This window comes from Aotus nancymaae, unplaced genomic scaffold (assembly GCF_030222135.1).
Source record: "Aotus nancymaae isolate 86718 unplaced genomic scaffold, 86718_ANA_hifiasm-v0.15.2.pri h1tg000022l_1, whole genome shotgun sequence".
Lineage (NCBI taxonomy): Eukaryota > Metazoa > Chordata > Mammalia > Primates > Aotidae > Aotus > Aotus nancymaae.
In genome coordinates this window covers 36,458,382-36,480,331 of record NW_026988435.1, presented here as the reverse complement: position 1 = coordinate 36,480,331, position 21,950 = coordinate 36,458,382, and the positions used below count along the sequence as shown (strand labels likewise).

General features: G+C 48.1%; 1 protein-coding gene across 4 annotated transcripts in view; it reads right to left on the bottom strand.

Moving 5' to 3' along the window:
- The window catches only part of LOC105712859 (interleukin-10 receptor subunit beta), a 78,537-nt gene that overhangs the window by 3,402 nt on the left and 53,185 nt on the right, over window positions 1-21,950 (bottom strand). For 2 of the 4 annotated variants that reach the window (XM_064380101.1, XM_012446264.2), the window contains 3 exons: window positions 20,506-20,653; window positions 17,984-18,141; window positions 10,805-11,819 (listed from right to left, as the gene is read on the bottom strand). In XM_064380101.1, coding sequence (XP_064236171.1) covers window positions 11,646-11,819; window positions 17,984-18,141; window positions 20,506-20,653 — 480 coding nt within the window. In that variant the 3' untranslated portion in view covers window positions 10,805-11,645. Of the gene's footprint in view, window positions 1-10,804; window positions 11,820-17,983; window positions 18,142-20,505; window positions 20,654-21,950 lie in introns of those variants that run through there. The other 2 variants (XM_064380104.1, XM_064380103.1) reach the window with 1 other exon arrangement.

Genomic DNA, 21,950 nt, shown 5'->3' with positions numbered 1-21,950 from the left:
TGTGGAAACCAGAAACAGAGTAAACAATGCCAACATTCCCCCGGGAGGGCTCTTCGTCCAGCCCCCTTCCTGGCCAACAGCACTGTGCTGTCCCTGGCGTGGCAGAAAGGCACATCGTGCTGGGAGGGAGGAGCCGGCCATTGTGCAGACCCTGCTGCTGGCTGGTCACTGAGCTGGGCACCTTGCAGCTCTTCTGTCACTGGTTTTCCAGCAGGCTCTGGCACTGCCCCATCAGCCCTCTGCCTTGTCAGGTGGGCTCACTTTCTCATTCCTATAGGGAGCTGCTCCATCCCACTCGTTTCCTTCCAAGCCCCTCTCTTCCCTCTTTTTGTTGATGACCTATACTTTGCCAGGAACACAGGCAACATCGGCCTTCCTTAAGCCCCGCCCCCTTAGTCGGATCACCTGCCTGTCCCTGACCTGTGTTCTCTCCAGTGACAACCTCGGGGTATCCCTCCTCCTGCCAAAGGCCAGAGCGGTGGCTGTAGGTCCGGTCACCTCTCTTGGCTGCTTTCTAGGGACATCAGGCCTTCTCTCATGGGTGTCAGCAATGCATCTGTCAAGGGCTCAGCTGAGCTGGAGAGAGTGGCTAATTGATGTAATAAGCCAAAAATGAAAGTCACATTAATGCCTGTCATCCCAGCACTTTGGGAGGCCAAGGTGGGTAGATCACTTGAGGTCAGGAGTCCAATACCAGCCTGGCCAATGCGGTGAAACCCCATCTCTACTAAAAATACAAAAATTAGCCAGGCGTGGTGGCTCGCCAACTATAGTTCCAGCTACTTGGGAGGCTGAGGCAGGAGAATCGCTTGAACCCAAGAGGTGGAGGTTGAAGTGAGCTTAGATTGTGCCACTGCACTCCAGCCTGGGCAACAGAGTAAGATCCATCTCAAAAAAAGAGAAAGTAACAGTGAAGCCCTCATCACTCACTGCAGGGGCAGAAGCAAGAGGACTCTCCCCCACGCCCTGAAACAGAGCTCCAGTCAAGAGTCAAGCAGTCGGTATAGATGTGGGGGTGAAGGTCGTCTCTCTGTTGAGGCTTCTGCAGTTTTATGGACCAGGGAACCAGGGGGAGGGAGAGAGGAGAGGGCCAGCAGTGGAAAAGAACTGAGTCAGAGCGGATAACAATGTCTTTATGGTTCTCCCTCTCTCCTCCCCGAGAATAAGGAGGCCTTGGTGGAAGTGCCTGAAAAGGCCTTGGACTGAGAGACCTGAGCATGAAGGTGCGGGGCTGGGAGCACAGGTGTGTGTAAGTCCATGGCCGGCAGGGGCCTGAGACCTTGGCTGCGGCTCCCTCCAGGGACTGCAGTGCCCCGGCTATGTCAGGTCTGGTCTGGGGAGGGAACCTCCCTGTGAGGCCTGCCCGATACAGCCTTATAGTTGCCCAGGGTCCGTCCTGATAAACCACACCTGGGATTGTAACAGGAGCCGGACTCCTCAGTTTCCTCTCTACGGGCGTCAGGCAACGGCACACGATGGTGGGGTAACATCCCCGCTTGACTTTCTTCTCGCCCCCTTCCAGGCACTGTCACTTTTCTCTGAACCCCAAAATCATCCTTCTCAAAGGAGCTGGCTACACCCGCTGTTTCAGCTTCTCCACATCCTCCCGTTCGCTCCGCAACACCCTGAAGTCTAGACGTTATTGTCATCACTCCGCTGAAACAGGGCAGGTTTCTAGGTCTCTAGGTTCGGTTAGGTTCCCTGGAAACACATTCTGGAAGGAAGATTTGCATGTGGGAAATTTATCTGGAAATGCTCTTGGGGACAACACTTGTAAGGAGTGAGGAAAGTAGGGTTGGGTGGAGGGAGAAATTGGAGATGGATGATGCCTCAGAGTTGCCTGAAGTTAATGCAAGGGGGCCTGGCCTTGGTACTCCTGCTCGGGGTAGTCATTGAGGAACCCCCAGCTTCCGTTTCCCTAGAAACAAAAGAAGTCTCTTATGCAGAGGGGGTGTGACTTATGCCTGATTGGCAGCTCCCTGGATGAGGAGCAGGGAATCACTGAAAGTCTACCTTGAGCTCCAGCCTCTTGTTTTAGAACAGTGACTCACCCCTGTTGTTGCTGGATTGAGGAGATTGATTCCCTGCTCGTTGTTGGCTGGAGGCACCCTCAGGTCCTTGCCGTGTGACCTCTCCAATATGGCAGCTTGATTCATGCGAGTGTGCTGTTCAAGAAGGCAACAGAGACAGTCTGCTAGCAAGATGAGAATTATGATTCTATGGAACCTAAGACAGCACCCTGTCACCCGTGTCCCATTCCATTGGTAGAAGCAGGTCATTGGCACCATCCACACTCAAGAGGAAGGGATTACTCAAGGGTGTGACTACCAGGAGGTGGGGATCATCGTCGGGCATCTTAGATGATAGATTCCAGGGCCAGATCACTTGGGTTCAAACCCTGGCTCTGTCACTTCTTACCTGTGTGATCTTAGGTAAGTGACTGACTGTGCCTTAGTTTCTTTATCTAAAAAATGAGGCAGATGATAGTATCTGCTTGACTGGATTGCTGTGGGAATTAAATAAAATGTAAAAGTGCTTAGAACAAGACCTGCACATAGGAGCAGTAAGTGAGGGTTGGCTGTCACTGCCACACCATCGGCTCCACGGGGCAGGCGTGCAGCGCATTCCTCAGGGGCGGCCCAGTAGCAGGTAGGCCCCCAGCGGAGGCCAATAGGAGGGGAGCTGCAGCTGCTGCGTGTTTCCTGTTTTTATTGAATTGTTCAATCCAATTTAAAGTCTGTCCTTGCCACGACTCCTCCTGCTCAGAGATATTACTCTCACAGCTTTAACCTTCTGGGTATATATAGATATTTAGAATCCAACATCAATAAATTTGACCTCATAAAGTGCCAGCCCAATAGTCAGTGGCTGTTTAATTAAAAGTTCTGACGGGCATGGAAACAAAGGCATTGTTTAGTGTCTGCTTGATTCAAACAGGAGTGGTGAGGCTGTCGGCAGACAGAACCATGGACCTGACTCAGGGAGAAAATCACATTGAGTCTCCGAGTCTCTAGTCCATAAAGTAGATTTTGTTTTTTACTTTCCTTTTGTTTTTTAAGGAAGTTGATTTGCACCAGCATTTTCTGAACTAGAGAGTTCAGGAAATGAGACAGTGAGGCAGCGTGCACAGTCATTCTCAGGTAAGTTCCTTGCTGTGGAGAGTAAGATACTAAGTTCCCATAAAATAAACCCGAATGACCCTCTGCCCGTCTTCTTTCCCAGTTAAGGCACTAAGAAGACATTAGAACTGGTCTGGATAAAATACTGGAGCCTTTCCATGCTGGATTAACTTTCCTGTGGCTGCCGTAACAGATTAACACAAGCTGGATGGTTTAAAACAAAAGGGATTGGCCAGGGAATGCAGCCCAGTAGGTTTCAGCCTTACTTCACCCAGCCCGTTCAGGATGGAGTCACTGTGGTTCAAACACCTCTGAGAACGGCACCAGCAGATTCAGTGTCTGGTGAGGGCCTGTCCTCATAGGTGGCGGCTTCTATGTGCCCTCACATGGTGGAAGAGATGAGCAGCTCCTCTTTTATGAGGTCATTAATCCCATCCATCACCTCCTAAAGATCTCACTTCTTTTTTTTTTGTTTTGAGATGGCTCACCGCAACCACTGCCTCCTGGGTTCAAGCGATTCTCCTGCCTCAGGCTCCCAAGTAGCTGGGACTGCTGGGGCATGCCACCTTGCCCAGCTAATTATTGTATTTTTAGTAGAGATGGGGTTTCACCATGTTGGCCAGGATGGTCTCGATCTCTTGAACTTGTGATCTGCCTGCCTTGCCCTCCCAAAGTGCTGGGATTACAGGCATGAGCCACAGCACCCGGCCAACATCTTACCTCTTAAAACATCAGGGATTAGATTTCTACACACAAATTTTGGAGGGGCATGAACATTCAGGCTGTAGCATCTGAATATCATGTCCAGAAAATAACCGATTTTCTTTTACCTTGCGTAGTTTTTCTGTTTTTGTTTTTCACTTGCATATGTTTAATCTGTGTTTAATCCGCATGTATAATTGTCATGTATTTAAGAAGGCTTCTGTTTATCATTTTTTTGAGATGGAGTTTTGCTCTTGTCACACAGGCTGGAGTGCGGTGGCTGATCCTGGCTCACTGCAACCTCTGCTTCCTTGATTCAAGTGATATTTTCCTGCCTCAGCCTCCTGAGTAGCTGGGATTACAGGCACCTGCCACCATGCCCAGCTAATTTTTGTATTTTTAGTAGAGACGGGGTTTCACGATGTTCATCAGGCTGGTCTTGAACTTCTGACCTCAGGTGATCCGCCCACCTCAGCCTCCCAAAGTGCTAGAATTGCAGGTGTGAGCCACTGTGCCCAGCCACCATTTTTTATTATCCATTAATTCAACAGGTATTTCTTCATACCAGCTACTTAGGATTATCTGTTAGGCACTTTGTCATTTGCTGGCACAGAGAAAGGGGTAACAACTTGGAGAATTGTTTCCCAGGTGGTCAGTGGTGAGCAGCCGAGAAGCCTGAAGCCACATGGGAAGGATGCATTAGTGGGGCATGTTTCCCAGAGACACTCACAACCCCTCGGGAAAGAAATCTTCCTGTGGAAGCTCAAGGTAATGAGTGGAGTCAGTGAGTTGGGTATTGAAAGGAGGTGACCCCTTTAAAAGCTGGAGAACAGGAGGTCACACAGAAGTGCAGGTAAGCAGGTTCTTTCAATCTATCACACCTGCTCTGCTACAGCAGAGCACACTGCTGTAGTCAAGTTGACTGGGGGAGTCAAGTTTTCCACCTTGACTGCACACTGGAGTCACCTAGGAGCTTTAAAAATGCTGATGCAGGCTGGGCACAGGGGCTCACGCCTGTAATCTCAGTACTTTGGGAGGCTGAGGCGGACGGGTCACCTGAGGTCAGGGGTTCGAGACCAGCCTGACCAACATGGTGAAAACCTGTCTCTACTAAAAATACAAAAATTACCTGGGCATGGTGGTGAGTGCCTGTAATCTCAGCTACTCGGGAAGCTGAGGCAGGAGAATCACTTGAACCTGGGAGGTGGAGGTTACAGTGGGCTGAGATTGTGCCACTGCACTCCAGCCTGGACGACAGAGCCAGACTCCATCTCAAAAAACAAAACAAAAACAAGAAAGCCACTACCACCAAAATGCTGATACAAGAATCCCTCCCTAGAGAGCTGAAATTCACTGGTCATGGTGAGGCTTGGTCATCATAGTTCTAAAGCTCCCCTGGTGGCCACAGTGTGCAGCTAAGGCTAAGACCCATAGTTGTGAAAGGAAGGAACAAAGGTGCCCTGGAGGCGAAACCAGTCTGGGATGGGGGTGGGAGGTGTGTTAGGGGAGGGGCAGGAGCCCCAGGAGGAAGTGAGATCTTTTCAACCGGGCGAGGCAGCCAGAAAGAGGGAGGAGGAAGGGTGGGAGGGGTTGAGGATGGCTTACAGGGTCTATCCCTCAGGGGGCCTTTCAAACTAACTGGACATATGTTTTCTACTAGAATGTCTGAACGGTGGCCCACAAGATGCTCTGCTGAAACCCCTTCTGGTCCCAGAATTCGTGGACATTTTCTCACAGGTGGAGTTCTTCCCTTTGTCACTTCCTGGTGAAGTAGTGTCGTTTGTCTGGGGAAATACCCGTGGTTTATTGTCTTGTGCTAAGGAAATTGAAGACACAGACACAGGAAATTGAAGACATGGACACACAAAAACTGGGTTTAAGAGCAGAAGTTTAATAGGCAAAAGAAAGAATAGAGAGCTTCCTTGTGCAGAGGGAGGGGGTCCCAGTGTGTTTCCGGATTTGGGGCAAGATACGGTTGGTTTTATAAAGGAGCTGGAAGAGGCAGTGTTTAATTTACATAGGGCATAGTGGATTGGTTGGAGCAGCTGTGCCATTTATAGCCCACAAAGAGGCTAGCCATCCCACCCTAATCTTTTATTACACAGGCCAGCGGGGTGACACCTGCACATGGCAACAAAGAGAAGGGAGAAGAAACCTCCACGTCAGATGTATCCGGCTTCCAGGTAGCCCTTTTCTATTGGCGCAGCTGCCGCATTCACCTAAGCTTCCAGCTTGCTTACCTATGCTTGCAGCTTGATTTTTCAGGCTGCTTTTTTTAAGAAAAGAAATACCTTGGGGGGTGCTTTTTTATTAAAAGGAAATTCCACCAAGAACTCTTTTACCCTTATTAACTGCTTAAATATTTTCTTTTTTAGCTCCTATATCACTGGCTGCAAAGTCTGCAACTTCGGCAGATTGAATGTGTTGCCCACATCCTCCCAAAACACGAGACTCGAAATCCACCCTGAGCATGAGTTTGCTTATTAGCAAACTATCATGAGCGGGGCATAGGCCACACGTCGGGGATGAGCTCTTAGCACAGCTCCCATGGTCGCCTCAGGCTTTTGTTATGTGGTTTCAGATGTTCCTGCCAACCACAAAGACTAAGTGAGAAATTATACGTATTTATCACAAAGTCTGGCACATAGTAAGCACTTCATACCTGATACCTTCGTCCACATTATGACATACCTAAAAAGGAAAAAATTCAAGTACATTTAAGAAGACAACTGTTGTCTTAATTCCCCAGACCTCACATAGTTCTGTGATATGGAAAGAGAGACTCTCCTGGGGAGAAAAGGCCTCTGAGTGCCTATTTGAGGAAATGCAAATAAAAAGGAACCAGGGCTGGGCATGGTGGCTCGTGCCTGTAATCCCAGCACTTTGGGAGGCCGAGGCGGGCAGATCACCTGAGGTCAGGAGTTCGAGACTAGCCTGGCCAACATGGTGAAACCCCGTCTCTACTAAAAACACAAAAATTAGCCTGGTATGGTGGCGTGCACCTGTAATCCCAGCTACTAGGAGGCTGAGGCAGGAGAATTGCTTGAACCAGGGAGGCAGAGGTTGCAGTGAGCCAAGATCACACCATTGCACTCTAGCCTGGGTAACAAGAATGAAACGCCAGCCATTGCACTCCAGCCTGGCAGACAAGAGTGAGACTGTGTCTAAAAAAACAAAAGAAAAAGGAGCCAGGCAGGTGCTGATTCCCCAGTGTCCTTGCCAGCATCCTTGTGGTGCTTTGTGAATGCCATCAGCCCTACTGTTCTCTGTGTCTCTCCGAGTAGGCCCTGCAAAGGCTGGTGAGGGACATAGGCTCAGCCCATCTCATGTATCAGCTAGTCTGGACTCTGCACACCCGAACATGGTACTCAGCAGTTCTTGGCTGTTTGGGAGCCACTGCTCAGCACGGGCAGTGTCCCCTCCTGCAGATGCCCCCCCAACACCTTCCCTTTCAGACTGTGGTGGAAATGTGCCCTATCAGAAAGAAAGATACTGAAAAAAGACCACTTCTAAGGTTAAGTAGCAAAATGAAAGTGAGATTCCCAAACAGTTTTCTTTTTCTGAGACAAAGACCCATTATCAGCTGTCTGTTTTCAGACATTGCTGAATGTCTCCTGGGGAACAAAACTTACCCCCCTCCTCCCTCCCCATTGAGAAAAACTTTTTTTTTTGGAGACGTTGTCTCACTCTGTCACACAGGCTGGAGTGTGCAGTGCTGTGATCTCGGCTCACTTCACTGCAATCTCCACCTCCCAGGTTCAAGCGATTCTCCTGTCTCAGCCTCCCAAGCAGCTGGGACTACAGGCATGTGCCACCAGCCCAGTTAATTTTTGTATTTTCAGTAGAGATGGGGTTTTACCATATTGGCCAGGCTGGTCTTGAACTCCTGACCTCGTGATCCACTAGCCTTGGTCTCCCAAAGTGCTGGGATTACAGGCGTGAGCCACCGTGTTGGCCTGAAAAATTTCTTTAGTAACAAGATTACTCTGGAAATTTTAACATACTTAAACTTATCCATGTCTCAGATTAATCAGTGTGTTTATCCTTTTCCCAAACACAAGAACTTTACTTTAATTTGCCCTCACCTATGTTTTAGCTGGTTTTAAAACTGTTTAAATTTTTAAAAATTGTTTATCATTAACAAATAAAAATTGTATTTATTTATCATGTACAACACAATGCTTTGAAATATGTATACATTGTAGAATGGGTAAATTGAGCTAATTAACATATGCATTAACTCACATACTTCTCATCTTTTGTGTTCAAAAACACTTAAAATCTACTCTTTTAGTGATTTGCCAGAGAAATGTGACAGTACCTGGAGTGGGGCAAGCAAGTCAAGGGTGGGCTATTTCAGGTGGGTGATAGTTACTATGATTGATATGACTGGGTGGGGTCTGTAGACAGGAAGCTGAAAAGTCCGGCTCCTGGTTAAAATCCATCATGTCATTTCCAGGCCTGGCTGTGGGCCACTCCAAGGCTGTGCCTGGTAGGTCTAACGGGGGGACTCCCTACCCACACCTGACTTGGCACAGCCGGGGCACTGCAGGCCCTGGAAGGAGCTGAGGTCAAGATCTCAGGCCCCTGACCTGTCAAGTTCTTACACACACCTGCATTCCCAGTCATGGCGCCTTCATTCCCAGGTCTATCCAAGCTCTTTCTCAGGTGCCTCTGCCAAGGCTTCCTTACACGAGGGAGAGGGTGGGGAGCGGAGAACACTGAAAACACATTGTTACCCCTCTGACTCAGTGCCCAGTGGTTTTCACAAAGGTACTGTATCAGCAAAACCTCCAAAACGACAACTAAAAAGACAACAATTTAAACTAGAGCTCTATTGTGCAACCTGTGATGTGTTACTAACTGTATAATCTGACATGATACGCTTGGGGAAAAAAAGAGAAAAAAAAGTATTGTTTTATACAAAGTTTGTTTAGATTAACCAGAATATTTACCAGTTTCTTGCAGCATCCATCTGGAATCAGTTTTCTTCTGTCTGAAATAATCCTTTAGATCTTTAATAAACATCTTTTGATGTCAAATTCTCAGTTGTTGGAGTCTTTATTTTATCCCTTTTCCTGACAGATGCTTTTTGCAGGATATACACTTCTAAGTTGACACAGTTTGTAATGCACATGAAAGGCATCCTGCCACTGTTTGCCTTTTTATTTTTACCACTGATAAATGATCTGTAAGTTTCATTGTTTTTTCCCCCTTGAAGGTAACCTGCCTTTTCTGGTTTTGGTGTTCCACATTTTCACTCTGATATGATTTCTTCTTATTCGCCCAGCTTGATAATTGTTGAGATTCCTAAATTGGTAGACTGGTGTCTTTTACCATTGTCTTTTCAAATATTCATATACTGCTTTTGCTGTATTCTCTCTCATCTCTCCTTCTGGGACTCTGATTAGTAACTGACGTGATAGGTCATCTCACTCTATCCTTCATATGTCTTGTATCCTAGTCACTCATATTTTCCATTCTTTTGTTTGTCTGTACTGTGCCCTGGATAATATCTTTTCTTTAAAAAAGTATAACAAGGTTTTAAACTTCAATTTCAAAAATAAATTTTATTTTGTTTTTATTTATTTTTTGAGATAGACTCTCACTCTATCGCCCAGGCTGGAGTGCAGTGGTGTGATCTTGGCTCATTGCAGCCTCCACCTCCCAAGATTCTCTTGCTTCAGCTTCCCAAGTAGTGGCGATTACAGGTGTGCACTACCATGCCTGGCTAATTTTTGTATTTTTAGTAAAGATGGGGTTTCACTATGTTGGCCAGACTAGTCTCAAACTCCTGACCTCAGGTGATCCACCTGCCTTGGCCTCCAAAAGTGCTGGGATTACAGGCGTGAGCCACCGCGCCCAGCCAAATTTTATTTTTATATACATGCAGCGAACATTGAAAAACCCTTCAAGAAAGGAATCACAGATGTACCCTCCCTATGATGGTTAATTTTATGTGTCAACTTAGCGAGACCATGGTACTGATTGCATAAAACACTAGTCTTGATGTTGCTGTGAAGGTATTTTAAAAGATGAGATTAACATTTAAATTCATAGATTTTTGAGTAGAGCAGATTACCCTCCATAATGTGGGTGAGTTTTGATTCTGTCACTTGAAGGAAGGTCTTAAGAGAAAAAATGCCTGAGGTCCCTTGAGAAGAGTTAATTCTGCTTCTAGACTGCTTTTGCTCATGCTGAAACATCCACTCTTCCCTGGGTCTCTAGCCTGTTGCTTTGCCCTGTTTTTGAACTTGCCAGCCTCCACAGTTCCTTAAAAGAAATCTCTATGCTCATTCTATTGGTTCTGTTTCTCTGGAGAACCCTGACTAATACACTTCCCTTCCTTCCTTCTTTTTTTTTTTTTTTTTTTTTTTGACACAGGGTCTCATTCCACCACCCAGGCAGGGCCAGAGTGCAATTGCATGAACGTAGCTCACTGCAGTCTTGACCTCCTGGGCTCAAGCTATCTTCCCACTTCAGCCTCCTGAGTAGCTGGGACTATAGATGCATGCTACCATGCCTAATTTTAAAATTTTTTGTAAAGAAGGGGTCTCACCACGTTGCCCAGAAAGGTCTCAACTCCTGGGCTCAAGTGATGCTCCCACTTCAGCCTTCCAAGTGCTGTGATTACAGGTGTGAGCCATTGTAGCTGGAGACTCCCTTTTTTGCTCAGTTCACTGATTCTCTCTTCAGCTGTGTCTAATCTGCTGTTAAGCCTGTCCTCTGGCTTTTTAAACTTTTACAACTATACTTTTTATTTTTTTAAATAACAGATCTGGCCCTTGACTGCACCTTTTAGTTTTTGAAGCTTTAGACTGAGAGTTCCCAGATGACCCAGACCTGGTACCTAGCACAGTGCCTGGCTGACAGCAGGCACGGTCTAGGAAGTACTTGTGGAAGGAGTAGACGTCAAGATGGCAAACTAGAGCCTTTTTCAGTATCTAACAATTACACACAGGTAGTATCATGAACACATACAGTGCAATAGAGAGTAAAACTTTAATGGAGCAGCAGCAGCATATAAAACATATATAGGTAGAAAAATAAATTCAGTCAAAGTACTCTAAAGAATTCAAAAATCCATGTTTTGTATAGCATTGAGCTGACCACCCTTGAGTTGAGGTTGATTTTCAGATCAGTCTATCCATAATCTAGTAGAATGTTAAATCTCCATTCTTATTCCTCATTTTAAATATTTCTGTTTCTCATAATTTTTTCTTTTTTGAGATGAGCCTCACTCTGTACCCAGGCTGGAGAGCAGTGCTGTGATCTTGACTCACTGCAACCTCCTCCTCCACCTAGTTCAAGCGATTCTTCCACCTCAGCCACTCAAGTAGCTGGAATCACAGGTGTGCATCATCACGCCCAGCTAATTTTTGTATTTTTAGTAGAGATTGGGTTTCACCATGTTGGCCAGGCTGGTCTCAAACTCCTGACCTCAGGTGATCTGCCTGCCTTGGCCTCCCAAAATGCTGGGATTACAGGTGTGAGCCACTATGCTCGGCCCTGTTTCTCACAATTAAAACATGATTCTTTTTTAGTGATATAAGAGGCTGAAAATTACATTCTCAGTGGCCAACTTTTAAAAACATTGTGAAAGCCTTTATAAGGCAGTGAGTTCCCAAATGGAGTATTTTTTGCCAAGAGAGTCTTCAAAATGTAGCTCTTTGGTTTCTTAGATAAGTCCAGGGTCTAGGAGTTCCAGATGTGGGGCTGGCTCAGGTGGCCTTGGCCCTCGTTTGCCGCCCTGATCCCTCACGGAGGCAGATGTGAGATGGAGTGTGTCAGTGTGCCCAGACGAGTGTGTTTCCTTATCAGAGCCTAGCTCTGGGATCCCTGGCCAGGCGGGGTCCTAAGGCTGCGGCCATCACCAGGATTCTGCTTACCACTCTCAGAGTCTTCTGTAATGACACTTAGCTTGTCGAAAACATCATTCTCATCCGAGAATGGAAAGGAGAAAAACAGAAGCGTGTTATGATGAGGATGGCCCAAAAACTGTGGAGAGAGAGGATAGTTAACGATTAATTTTCTCCATTGCTTTTTTTGGGGTTTACAGAGATTTTTTCACAGAAAAAAATCCTGGCTAGAAAATGCTATTTTATTTTATTTTTTTGAGACAGGGTCTTGCTGAGTCACCAGGCTGGAGTGCTTGGTGTGATCACGGCTCACTGCAGCCTTGACCTTCTGGGCTCAAGCGATTCTCCCACCTCAGACTTCTGAGTAGCTGGGATTATAGGCATGTGCCACCATGCCCAGCTAATTTTTCTTTTTTTGTTAGAGATTAGAGATGAGGTCTCACCAGTTGCCCAGGCTGGTCTCCAACTCCTGGGCTCAAGTGATCGTCTCACCTCAGCCCCCCAAAGTGCTGAGATTACAGGCATGAGCCACTATACCTGGTCAAAAATGCGATTTTATTTTAATTAATTAATTATTTTTGCGAGACAGAGTCTTACTCTGTCACCCAGGCTGGAGTGCAATGGCGTGATCCTGACTCACTGCAACCTCTGTCTCCCAGGTTCAAGTGCTTCTCATGCCTCATCCTCCCAAGTATCTGGGATTACAGGTGTGCGTCACCATGCCTGGCCAATTTTTGTATTTTTAGTAGAGATGGGGTTTCGCCATGGTGGCTAGGCTGGTCTCAAATTCCTGACCTCAGGTGACCCGCCCACCTTGGCCTCCCAAAGTGCTAGGACTACAGGTGTGAGCTACCACACCAGGCCATTCTTTTCACTTTTTAAAAATGTGGCTATTAGCAAATCTAAAATAGACATGGCTTGTGATATGCTCTGCCAGACAGAGCTGTGTTCTCACTTTCAATGGATGCCAACTCTTTTTAGTTTTGTGTCAGCTGTAGCCAGGACTACTTAAGGGCAGGGACCACAGTCTGATAATCTTTGTCTCTCCGACGCTTTGAACAACGAAGATGCCCCTAAATGTTTCCTGAAATCTCTGCTGGTTTCTCACTCTCCATTCTTCATCTTCCTAGGTCCACCGATGCTCTTAATCTTCATAATTAGATGGAGAACCTCCTTCTCTAAAGTTTGGCATTTTGAACCCCTCCCCTCCAGATGGAACCCCTCTTAGTGTCACTTCTACACTCAGCCTTCCGATATGGCTTAATGAACTTGAGGGTGGCTGCACTACCTCCTGGCGTGGGCCTGTCAGGATTTCCCCTCATGGGTCTTGAGCAGCTGATGGAGGGTGGTGGGGGGCTCCTCTGTTGGGCGAAGTAGGAGGCTGGAGGGAAGGGGAACGTCTCTAAACTTCGGATCCAGTGGATTAATGAGAATGCTGGAGGGAAGGGAACCTCTCTAAACTTCGGAACCAGTGGATTAATGAGAATGGGCTGGAAGCTACCCTGGATTTTCCTGGGATAATGGGGACAGGAGAGATCAAAGAAAGGTGTAGTAAATCTCAAGAAAGCAGTATCAGATGAGTCTCCTGGTTGGACACACACACAACCCCATACGTCATTGGCTCAATAGATGAGTGTAGGATGAACCTCCCTAGTGCTTTTTATTTTTCGACGAAGTCTTACTCTAACACCCAGATTGGAGTGCAGTGGCACAATCTCAGCTCACTGCAACCTCTGCCTCCCAGGTTCAAGCGATTCTCCTGCCTCAGCCTCCCGAGTAGTTGGGATTACAGGCACCTGTCACTGCGCCCGGCTAATTTTTGTATTTTTAGTAGAGATGGGGTTTCACCATCTTGACCAGGCTGGTCTTAAACTCCTGACCTCATGATCCACCCACCTCGGCCTCCCAAAGTGCTGGGATTACAGGCGTGAGCCACCCACCGTGCCCGGCCCCTAGTGCTTTTTTAACTCAAGGTCTCAATTCCCAGCAAATCTCCCTAAACTCTAAATAATCCTCTGGGTCCCGGTTAATGGATTCTATACATTATGAGTCAAGCTGGAGGAAGTCATGATGTGAGGACCCCCAACTGCCCCATAGTTGTCTGGCTCTTCTCCAGCACTCTCCACCCGCTTCTCTGATTTCTTAGCTCTTGTAGGGGTTGGCTCCCCGTCAAGTCTTCGATGTCTTCTAGCCTCGGAGATTAGAGCTCCTGCCGACAGGCCCCCTGACTGTTCATTCCATCTGTTCTTTCCTGTCTGACCAGTTTCTTTAATGGTGAAGCAAGAAGCAAAAATAGCAGCTGAATAATTTTGCTTCCTCTTGGTTCTCAGTTAACTAAACACCTTTTACCCAAGCAAGGGGCCCACCCTCATTCTTTGTTCTTCCTGCTGCAGCTGTGGCTTCTCAAAAGCTCATACAGGATTCTTTCTTCTTTCTGGTGCTGCAGTCTTGTTGGCACTTTTTTTTTTTTGAGATTGAGTCTCAGTCTGTCACCCAGGCTGGAGTGCAATGGTGTGATCCCTGATCACTGTAACCTCTGCTTCCTGGGTTCAAGCAATTCTTTCTTGTGCCTCAGCCTCCCAAGTAGCTGGTATTGTAGGTGTGGCTAATTTTTGTATTTTTAATAGAGACAGGGTTTCACCACGTTGGCCAGGCTGGTCTCGAACTCCTGACTTCAAGTGATCTGCCGGCCTCAGCCTCCCAAAGTGCTGGGATTACAGGCATGAGCCACTGTGCCTGGCCTGGCACTCTCTATAGGGGGTTCTAGCCACTCCGAAACACTTGCCTATGGTCCTGTGCTCCACTTTCCATCCAGAGTAGACACTGTGCTGTGGTGCCCAGATCCCCTTTGCGGTGGAGGCTGACATGGCTCACAGCTGTCTCTTTCTAGGTTGTACCCTTCCCAGGCAGTTGTCTTGGCCAAGGCTCTGTGCCCTTCCCAGAGGCAGTCTGCATCAGCTGACTGGTGGTGTGGGGACAAGGGCCTGATATTAGGGTACATTATAAGACCAGACATGCAGGAAGTGGCAAGGCATTGGTGAGGCCCACACACTGCAGAGGGTGAGAAACTCACCCTGTAGAGATTCAGGGGCCGGCCACATCTGTGAAATTTGAGGGGACCCGTGGAGTGGGGCATGCCAGGATATCCTCTTTAAAGGACCGATTACTGTATCTCACCCCTCACCACTAGGAAGGAAGTACTGTGCTGTGCAGGCCTCTTAGGCTTCTGGAGGCAGCATGTTCCACGCCTGGGAATACTGTTCCAATGTGTTTGTCAAACAACACAGGAGGCTGCTGGCCCTGAGGGGCCCAGAGCAGGAAAGGGGCCTGCAGGAGGTCCAGGACGTGGAGCCTGCGGCCCTGTGCACACCTCAGGACCGGTGCATTAGTCACCAGCGATGGCCTGTGAGTCCAATCTGAGGAATGGGTGACTAGGCACATCCTTGAAGTGTCTGGGGTGGGGAAAGATGTTGGGTGGGGTTTATGGCAAATCCCAAGAGGAGAAATGCAACATAGATAAGAGAGTTCTGGAATCGGGCGGGGCCATCTGCAGCAGATAATCATAGCCTGTTTGAAAAAGCAGCCCCTGGAGCACTATGGGGACCTGGCAGATACAGAGCTTCTGACCAGGGATGTGAGGTGATCGTGCTGCCCAGAAGTGACCATCATGAGGCCTGAGAGGGGGTCAGAAGGTGCATGTCGGCCAGATGCAGGTGGCTCGGGCGCCTGTGCCCTCTACCCCTGTCGCATGGTGTGTGTCTGCCCACAAGATGACTCCATGGGGGGACAGGTACTTATGTCCAGCTGAAGAAGGAGGAAAGGCCGGCCCGGTTTCATGGCAAGGTTAGCATGGTACGTGGGCGCACACCAAAAGTGGCCCGCTGCTGCACTAAAGCCCCAATCAGGGAGAAAGCCTCCCCATGAGCAGAGCTCTGGTCATGTGTCTGGCCATCCCCTTTATGTGGAAAGAAAAGCGGCCCAAGATCAGGCCAGCTGTGGGATCCCAGGCAGGGGTCAGTGGTGAGGCTGGTGGTCAGGAGCCCGGGGGAAGGAAGCCTGGAAGGTTAGGGACAGGACGTCTGGGGAAGAAGCACGTGGAGGGACCTGAGGGAGTAGCTGCAGCATGGAGATTTTTGCGTCCCATATTAACTCTCACTGACAGCGTGTGTCACAGACAGCGGACAGCCACAGAGATACAATGACACTTGTTTTTTTATATGGCCCACGAATCAAGAATGGCTTTAGAGTTTTTAAATGATTACACTTAAGTGGTTACATAAGTGCCTATATAATTTTGATTTTATTTCTTGCTAACAGAACCTAAAAATATACAATTTTTTAAAATTTTTTAAATTTTGAGACAGAGTCTTGTTCTGTTGCTCAGGCTGGAGTGCAGTAGTGTGATCGTGGCTTACTGCAACCTCCACCTCCAGGGTTCAAGCGATTCTCCTGCCTCAGCCTTCTGAGTAGCTGGGATTACAGGCGCCTGTCACCACACCCAGCTAATGTTTGTATTTTTAGTAGAGATGGGATTTTGCCATGTTGGCTAGGCTGCTCTTGAACTCCTGACCTCAGGTGATCAGCTTGCCTCAGCCTCCCAAAGTGCTAGGATTACAGGGGTGAGTCACTGTGCCCGGCCTTCTAAAATATTTTTCACTTAGCCTGATTCTGACAGCAAATTGACAAGTGCAGAGACAGGCCATTGCCTGAGACGGGCCTGGGGACCACAGGCTCAGTCCTCTCTGGGATGAGGGCTGGGTCATCCAATCACATCAGCAGGCTGATTGGCACAGGCTCCTTCCTGAGAGGAGGGTGGACCGTCAGGGCCAGCAGAGGATTGAGCCCACAAGCTTTCCTTTGTGGTCCCGAGACCAGCGGCAGCAGTGGGGGCTGGAGTGCGTTCCACTCACCTTCCTCCTCTTACCCTCCCCAGGAAACGAGATCAACTTAGATCTTGAGGAGCTGCTTCCAGTAGATCCAAGTGGTTCCAGGGTGACTGTAATGGATGCTATGGTGCCTTTAGGAACGAGGCACTCATGCTCCTAGCTCCTGGCTGCTGATGTCTCACCTCTCACCCTAGCTTAGGCCCCCTTCTTGGGGGTAGCCCACATCCAGCACATGGCCAATGTGGCGTTTACATGCCCATCCCTCTTGCCTTGGCTTGGGACATTTCTAGGGGGCCACCCCGGCTTGAGATGCCACATGGGATTGGCTGAGGCCTCTGTTGTGGCTGCGTGACAGCTCAACTCTCTCGCTGCCTCATCTGGCTGCCTTCACTCCCTTAGGGTGCTATTCCCAGGGATGTTCCCCACTAAGCCTTTTGAATGCAAATCTCTATCTTAGAGTCTGCTTCCTGGGAAATGGGACCAAAGGCAGTTCCTTTTGGGTCTGGGCTTAGCATCTTTTCATTTTCAAGTGTCGGTGACTATCTAGAGTTTCATTTCTTTTTTTTTTTTTGAGATGAAGTCTTGCTCTGTTGCCCAGGCTGGAGTGCAATGGCGTGATCTCGGCTCACTGCAACCTCCGCCTCCCGGGTTCAAACGATTCTCCTGCCTCAGCCTCCCCAGTAGCTGAGATTACAGGCATGCACCACCACACCCAGCTGATTTTTTATATTTAGTAGAGACAGGGTTTCACCATGTTGGCCAGGCTGGTCTCGAACTGCTGACCTCAGGTGATCCACCTGCCTCAGACTCCCAAAGTGCTGGGATTACAGGCGTGTAGAGTTTCATTTCTTAGGGCGTCTTCAGTCCTGTTATCATTAGTCAGGTGCATCATTTCTTCTTCCTAACCCTTTTAAAAGTAGCCTTCCTAAAGTCCAGAATTTCAATCCCAGAATTTCAATCGGTCTCCGTATTTCAATACCCATCCCAGAATTTCAATCACTCTCACATATTCCAAAACTGGAAATGCACCTTTCCTTCCTCCCATTCTCTCCCTCTGGCGATTCTCTGGCATTTAGCCTCGAGTTTTTTCTTTCTTCCACGCTGAGCTCTGCTTTTCCCCCTCCTGCCCTAGAACCAGAACCTTTGCTCCCCAGGGACCTGGGGCTTTGAGTAGTGAAGGCTGGAGCAGGAGCAATGCCCAGGGGCAAGGAGGGCTACTGGACAAACCTGTGCCCCTTTCCTCAGGCTGTTTCCTGACCTCACATGTCTTTGAAATGGTTACAAGAGAATGGACCAGCACACAAGATGTGTTTTTTTCCTGGAAAACATGTTGTCTGGAATTGAACAGCCTTAACTTGAAAGCAAAGCTCTGTCCGGTCAAGGTTTTCAAATCCACATCTCACTCCATCCTACCTACCTCCTTCAGGTGCTGTGGAAGAGAATTCCCAGGGCAGAAGGCGTACTTTGTCTTCTTGTAAATGTACCACAGCAAGGCGAAGCAGCCGAGGAGTGCCAGGCAGACCACGAAGACCGAGGCCATGAGGATGACGGCCACCATCCAGGAGGGGACCGTTTCTGCCAGGGATAACGGGCATGTTACATCCTTGTCACAGGTTGGGTCACAGTAATCCCAAGAGCATTTTAACCACCACAATCCCTGAGAACAGGGCCTGTACATTCATCTTGGGAGACGTCTCAGAAACACAATAGCTGGTTGGAGGGCCCAGAGGTTTTCAAAGAGTTTCATCCCTTTCCTATCTTCTCTAAAGTTTGGTTTCTGGAATTATTGCTGATATACATCAAAAGGATAACAAGGAAGAATTCTGATCCACTGTGCCTGCTGGCAGTGTAGCAACGGGCCTCCCTGGTTTGGATATACCACTTCTGCCTTGAAGCAGTAAGTGAGACTCCCCTGGACCCCTGAGCCCGAGTTAAACACAGGCACCATCACATTCTATATCGAGAAAGACAGAAACTCTCTGCATGAACAAGTCTATCCAAAGCCCCACACTAGACCAGGTGTGGTGGCTCACATCTATAATCTCAGCACTTTGGGAGGCCGAGGTGGGAGGATTGCTTGAGCCCAGGAGTTTGAGATCAGTCTGGGCAACACAGTAAGACCCCCTTCTCTACAACAAAAAAATGTTTTTAAAAATTAGCTGGATGTAGTGGTGCACACCTGTAGCCCCAGCTACTTGAAAGGCTGAGGTGGGAGGATCACTTTTGGGAGGTCGAGACTGTGATAGTGAGCTATGATCGTACCACCGCACTCTAACCTGGGTGACAGAGTGAAACCCTGCCTCAAAAACAAAAACCAAAGCCAAGACAAACAAACGCCTGCACTAAGAGACTCGGCCACACCCCAGCATGGTTTCCAGCAGGCCAAGGTCACATTCCCAAGACGACCCAACCCCCTGAGTTCCTGTCTGGAAAAACCCCAGGCTGTCTAAGGCATGTACCATTTGTTCTTCCAGCCCCTGAAGAGAGGCCTTGACCTCTGTTTCAGAGAGAATTTATTAAAAGGGGCTTGCAATGGTGAATCCTTCCTCTGTCCCTTTGAGACATACATGTATCTCCCACAACCTGGGGACGTTTTTCTCAGCCATCTGAGAGCCATTCTTCTGAAATCACCAGGAAGGACAGGGCCTCTGTCTCCTCATCTCTGTGGGAGGGTAGGAACCTCGCCTTGAGAAATGGCAGTCCACAGACACAGACAGCCTCCTGGCACGGACCAACCTTCTTAGTTGATTTAAAATTTTTTTCACTTCCCTGGTTCTGCTCAACTCCCCACGCGCTCCTTTCTACTCCCTCATCCTCCCTTTATTCCTTTTCATCTTTGAGATAGACTCTCGTTCTGTTGTCCAGCCTGAAGTGTGGTAGCATGAACACGGCTTACTGCAGCCTCGACCTCCAGGGCTCAAGTGATCCTCCCACCTCAGCCTCCCAGGTAGCTGGGACTACAGGCATGTGTCACCATGCTCAGCTACTTTTTAAAATATTTTATAGAGACGTGGGTTCCAGTGTGGTGGCCAGGCTGGTCTCAACTCCTGGGCTTTGCTTCCCAAAGTGCTGGGATTACAGGAGTGAGCCACCACACCTGGCCTCATTTTTTTTTGTTTTGAGATGAAGTCTCGCTCTGTTGCCCAGGCTGGAGTGCAATGGCATGATCTCGACTCACTGCAACCTCCGCCTCCCGGGTTCAAACAATTCTGCCTCAGCCTCCCGAGTAGCTGAGATTACAGGCATGCACCACCACACCCGACTGATTTTTTATTTTTAGTAGAGACGGGGTTTCACCATGTTGGCCAGGCTGGTCTCGAACTGCTGACCTCAGGTGATCCACCCGCCTCAGACTCCCAAAGTGCTGGGATTACAGGTGTGTAGAGTTTCATTTCTTAGGGCGTCTTCAGTCCTGTTATCATTAGTCAGGTGCATCATTTCTTCTTCCTAACCCTTTTAAAAGTAGCCTTCCTAAAGTCCAGAATTTCAATCCCAGAATTTCAATCGGTCTCCGTATTTCAATACCCATCCCAGAATTTCAATCACTCTCACATATTCCAAAACTGGAAATGCACCTTTCCTTCCTCCCATTCTCTCCCTCTGGCGATTCTCTGGCATTTAGCCTCGAGTTTTTTCTTTCTTCCACACTGAGCTCTGCTTTTCCCCCTCCTGCCCTAGAACCAGAACCTTTGCTCCCCAGGGACCTGGGGCTTTGAGTAGTGAAGGCTGGAGCAGGAGCAATGCCCAGGGGCAAGGAGGGCTACTGGACAAACCTGCGTCTCCTTCCCAGCATGAAACTGATCAGTCAGGGCTGAGAGACAACGTCAGGGCCATAGATTTCTCAACTGAGCTGGAGTTTGAGTTAGATGCAATCATGTCTAGGGCAGGTGTCTATAAAGCTGTTTAGGATGCTCAGCCGAGGCGCATCTCAGGACTCACCGTCATTGTTTGTTTCCTCACAGACAGGCTCACTCCATTCCCCAGTTTTATTCCTATCAGGAAGAAACCCTTGAACTTGAATACAATAAGTTGTCCACGGCTCCAGGTTTCTGAGGACCTCAAAGTCATACTGAGGAGTAATCTGAAACTAGTAATGAAGACAAAAATAAGGGCATGACTCAGCAGCGAAAGGACACCACTTTTTTTTCTCCCACATTTACCAGTTATAATCGCTGTTTTAGACTTAAAATAGGAAGAAGCGGGTAGCAGGTACTCCTCCCTGGTCAGAGTACCCTCACGCCACTCAAGGGATGAACCAAGGACTGACTGGGATACCAACAAACCATCTCGGTTCCCGAATTCTCTAGCTTAAATGACACACAAGCCATCCACTTCTTTTTTAAAAAAGATAAAGCAGGCCGGGTGTGTTGGCTCACGCCTGTAATCCCAGCACTTTGGGAAACTGAGGTGGGAGGATCACTTGAGGCCAGGAGTTTGAGACCAGCCTAGCCAACATGGCAAAACCCCATCTCTATTAAAGATACAAAAAATTAGCTAGGCATGGTGGCACATACGAATTGCTTGAACTTGGGAGGTGGAAACTGCAGTGAGCCGGGATCATGCCACACTGCACTCTATCCTGGATGACAGAGCCATACTCTGTCTCAAAAATAAATAAATAATCAGCTTTATTATTATTATTTTTTTTTGAGATGGAGTTTCACTCTTGTCGCCCAGGCTGGAGTGCAGTGGTGTGATCTTGGCTCACTGCAACCTCTGCCTCCTGGGTTCAAACGATTCTCCTGCCTCAGCCTCCTAAGTAGCTGGAATTACAGGCACGCACCACCATGCGCGGCTAATTTTTGTAATTTTGGTTGAGACGGGGTTTTACCACATTGGCCAGGCTGGTCTTGAATTCCTGACCTCAGGTGATCTGCCTGCCTTGGCCTCCCAAAGTGCTGGGATTACAGGCGTGAGCCACCGCACCCAGCCGCAATTGGTTATTTCTCTTTTGGGGTTGGGGTTGTTGACAGCTTGCCTATATTCCTTTATTGCATGAGAAGCTAAGCCCATGGGGATCCATAATTGGATTAGACTCATGGAATATATGAAGAAAATGTGTTAACTTTCTAATAAGTAAATTAAAAGACCAAACCAAATCAAAGCAACAACTGAAAAAATGGTGGCTTGCAGTTCCAGAAGTCCAATGCCTCTAAAACCTTATGATGCAATTTTTGCAAAGAGTAAACTCAGAGGCAAGCAGGTAAGGTGGTGGCACAGCAGTAGCGGGACCGTCTCAGTCCCCGCTGGGGCTTTTTCACTTCTGCTTTTATCTTCTTTCTTTCTCCCAACAGGAAGAAAGAATTCCTGAAAGCCCTTCACACTATGAGTTTAGGGACCTAGTCTGGCACCATCTCAGGAATTTCTGCATTCTAGAGGGGAAC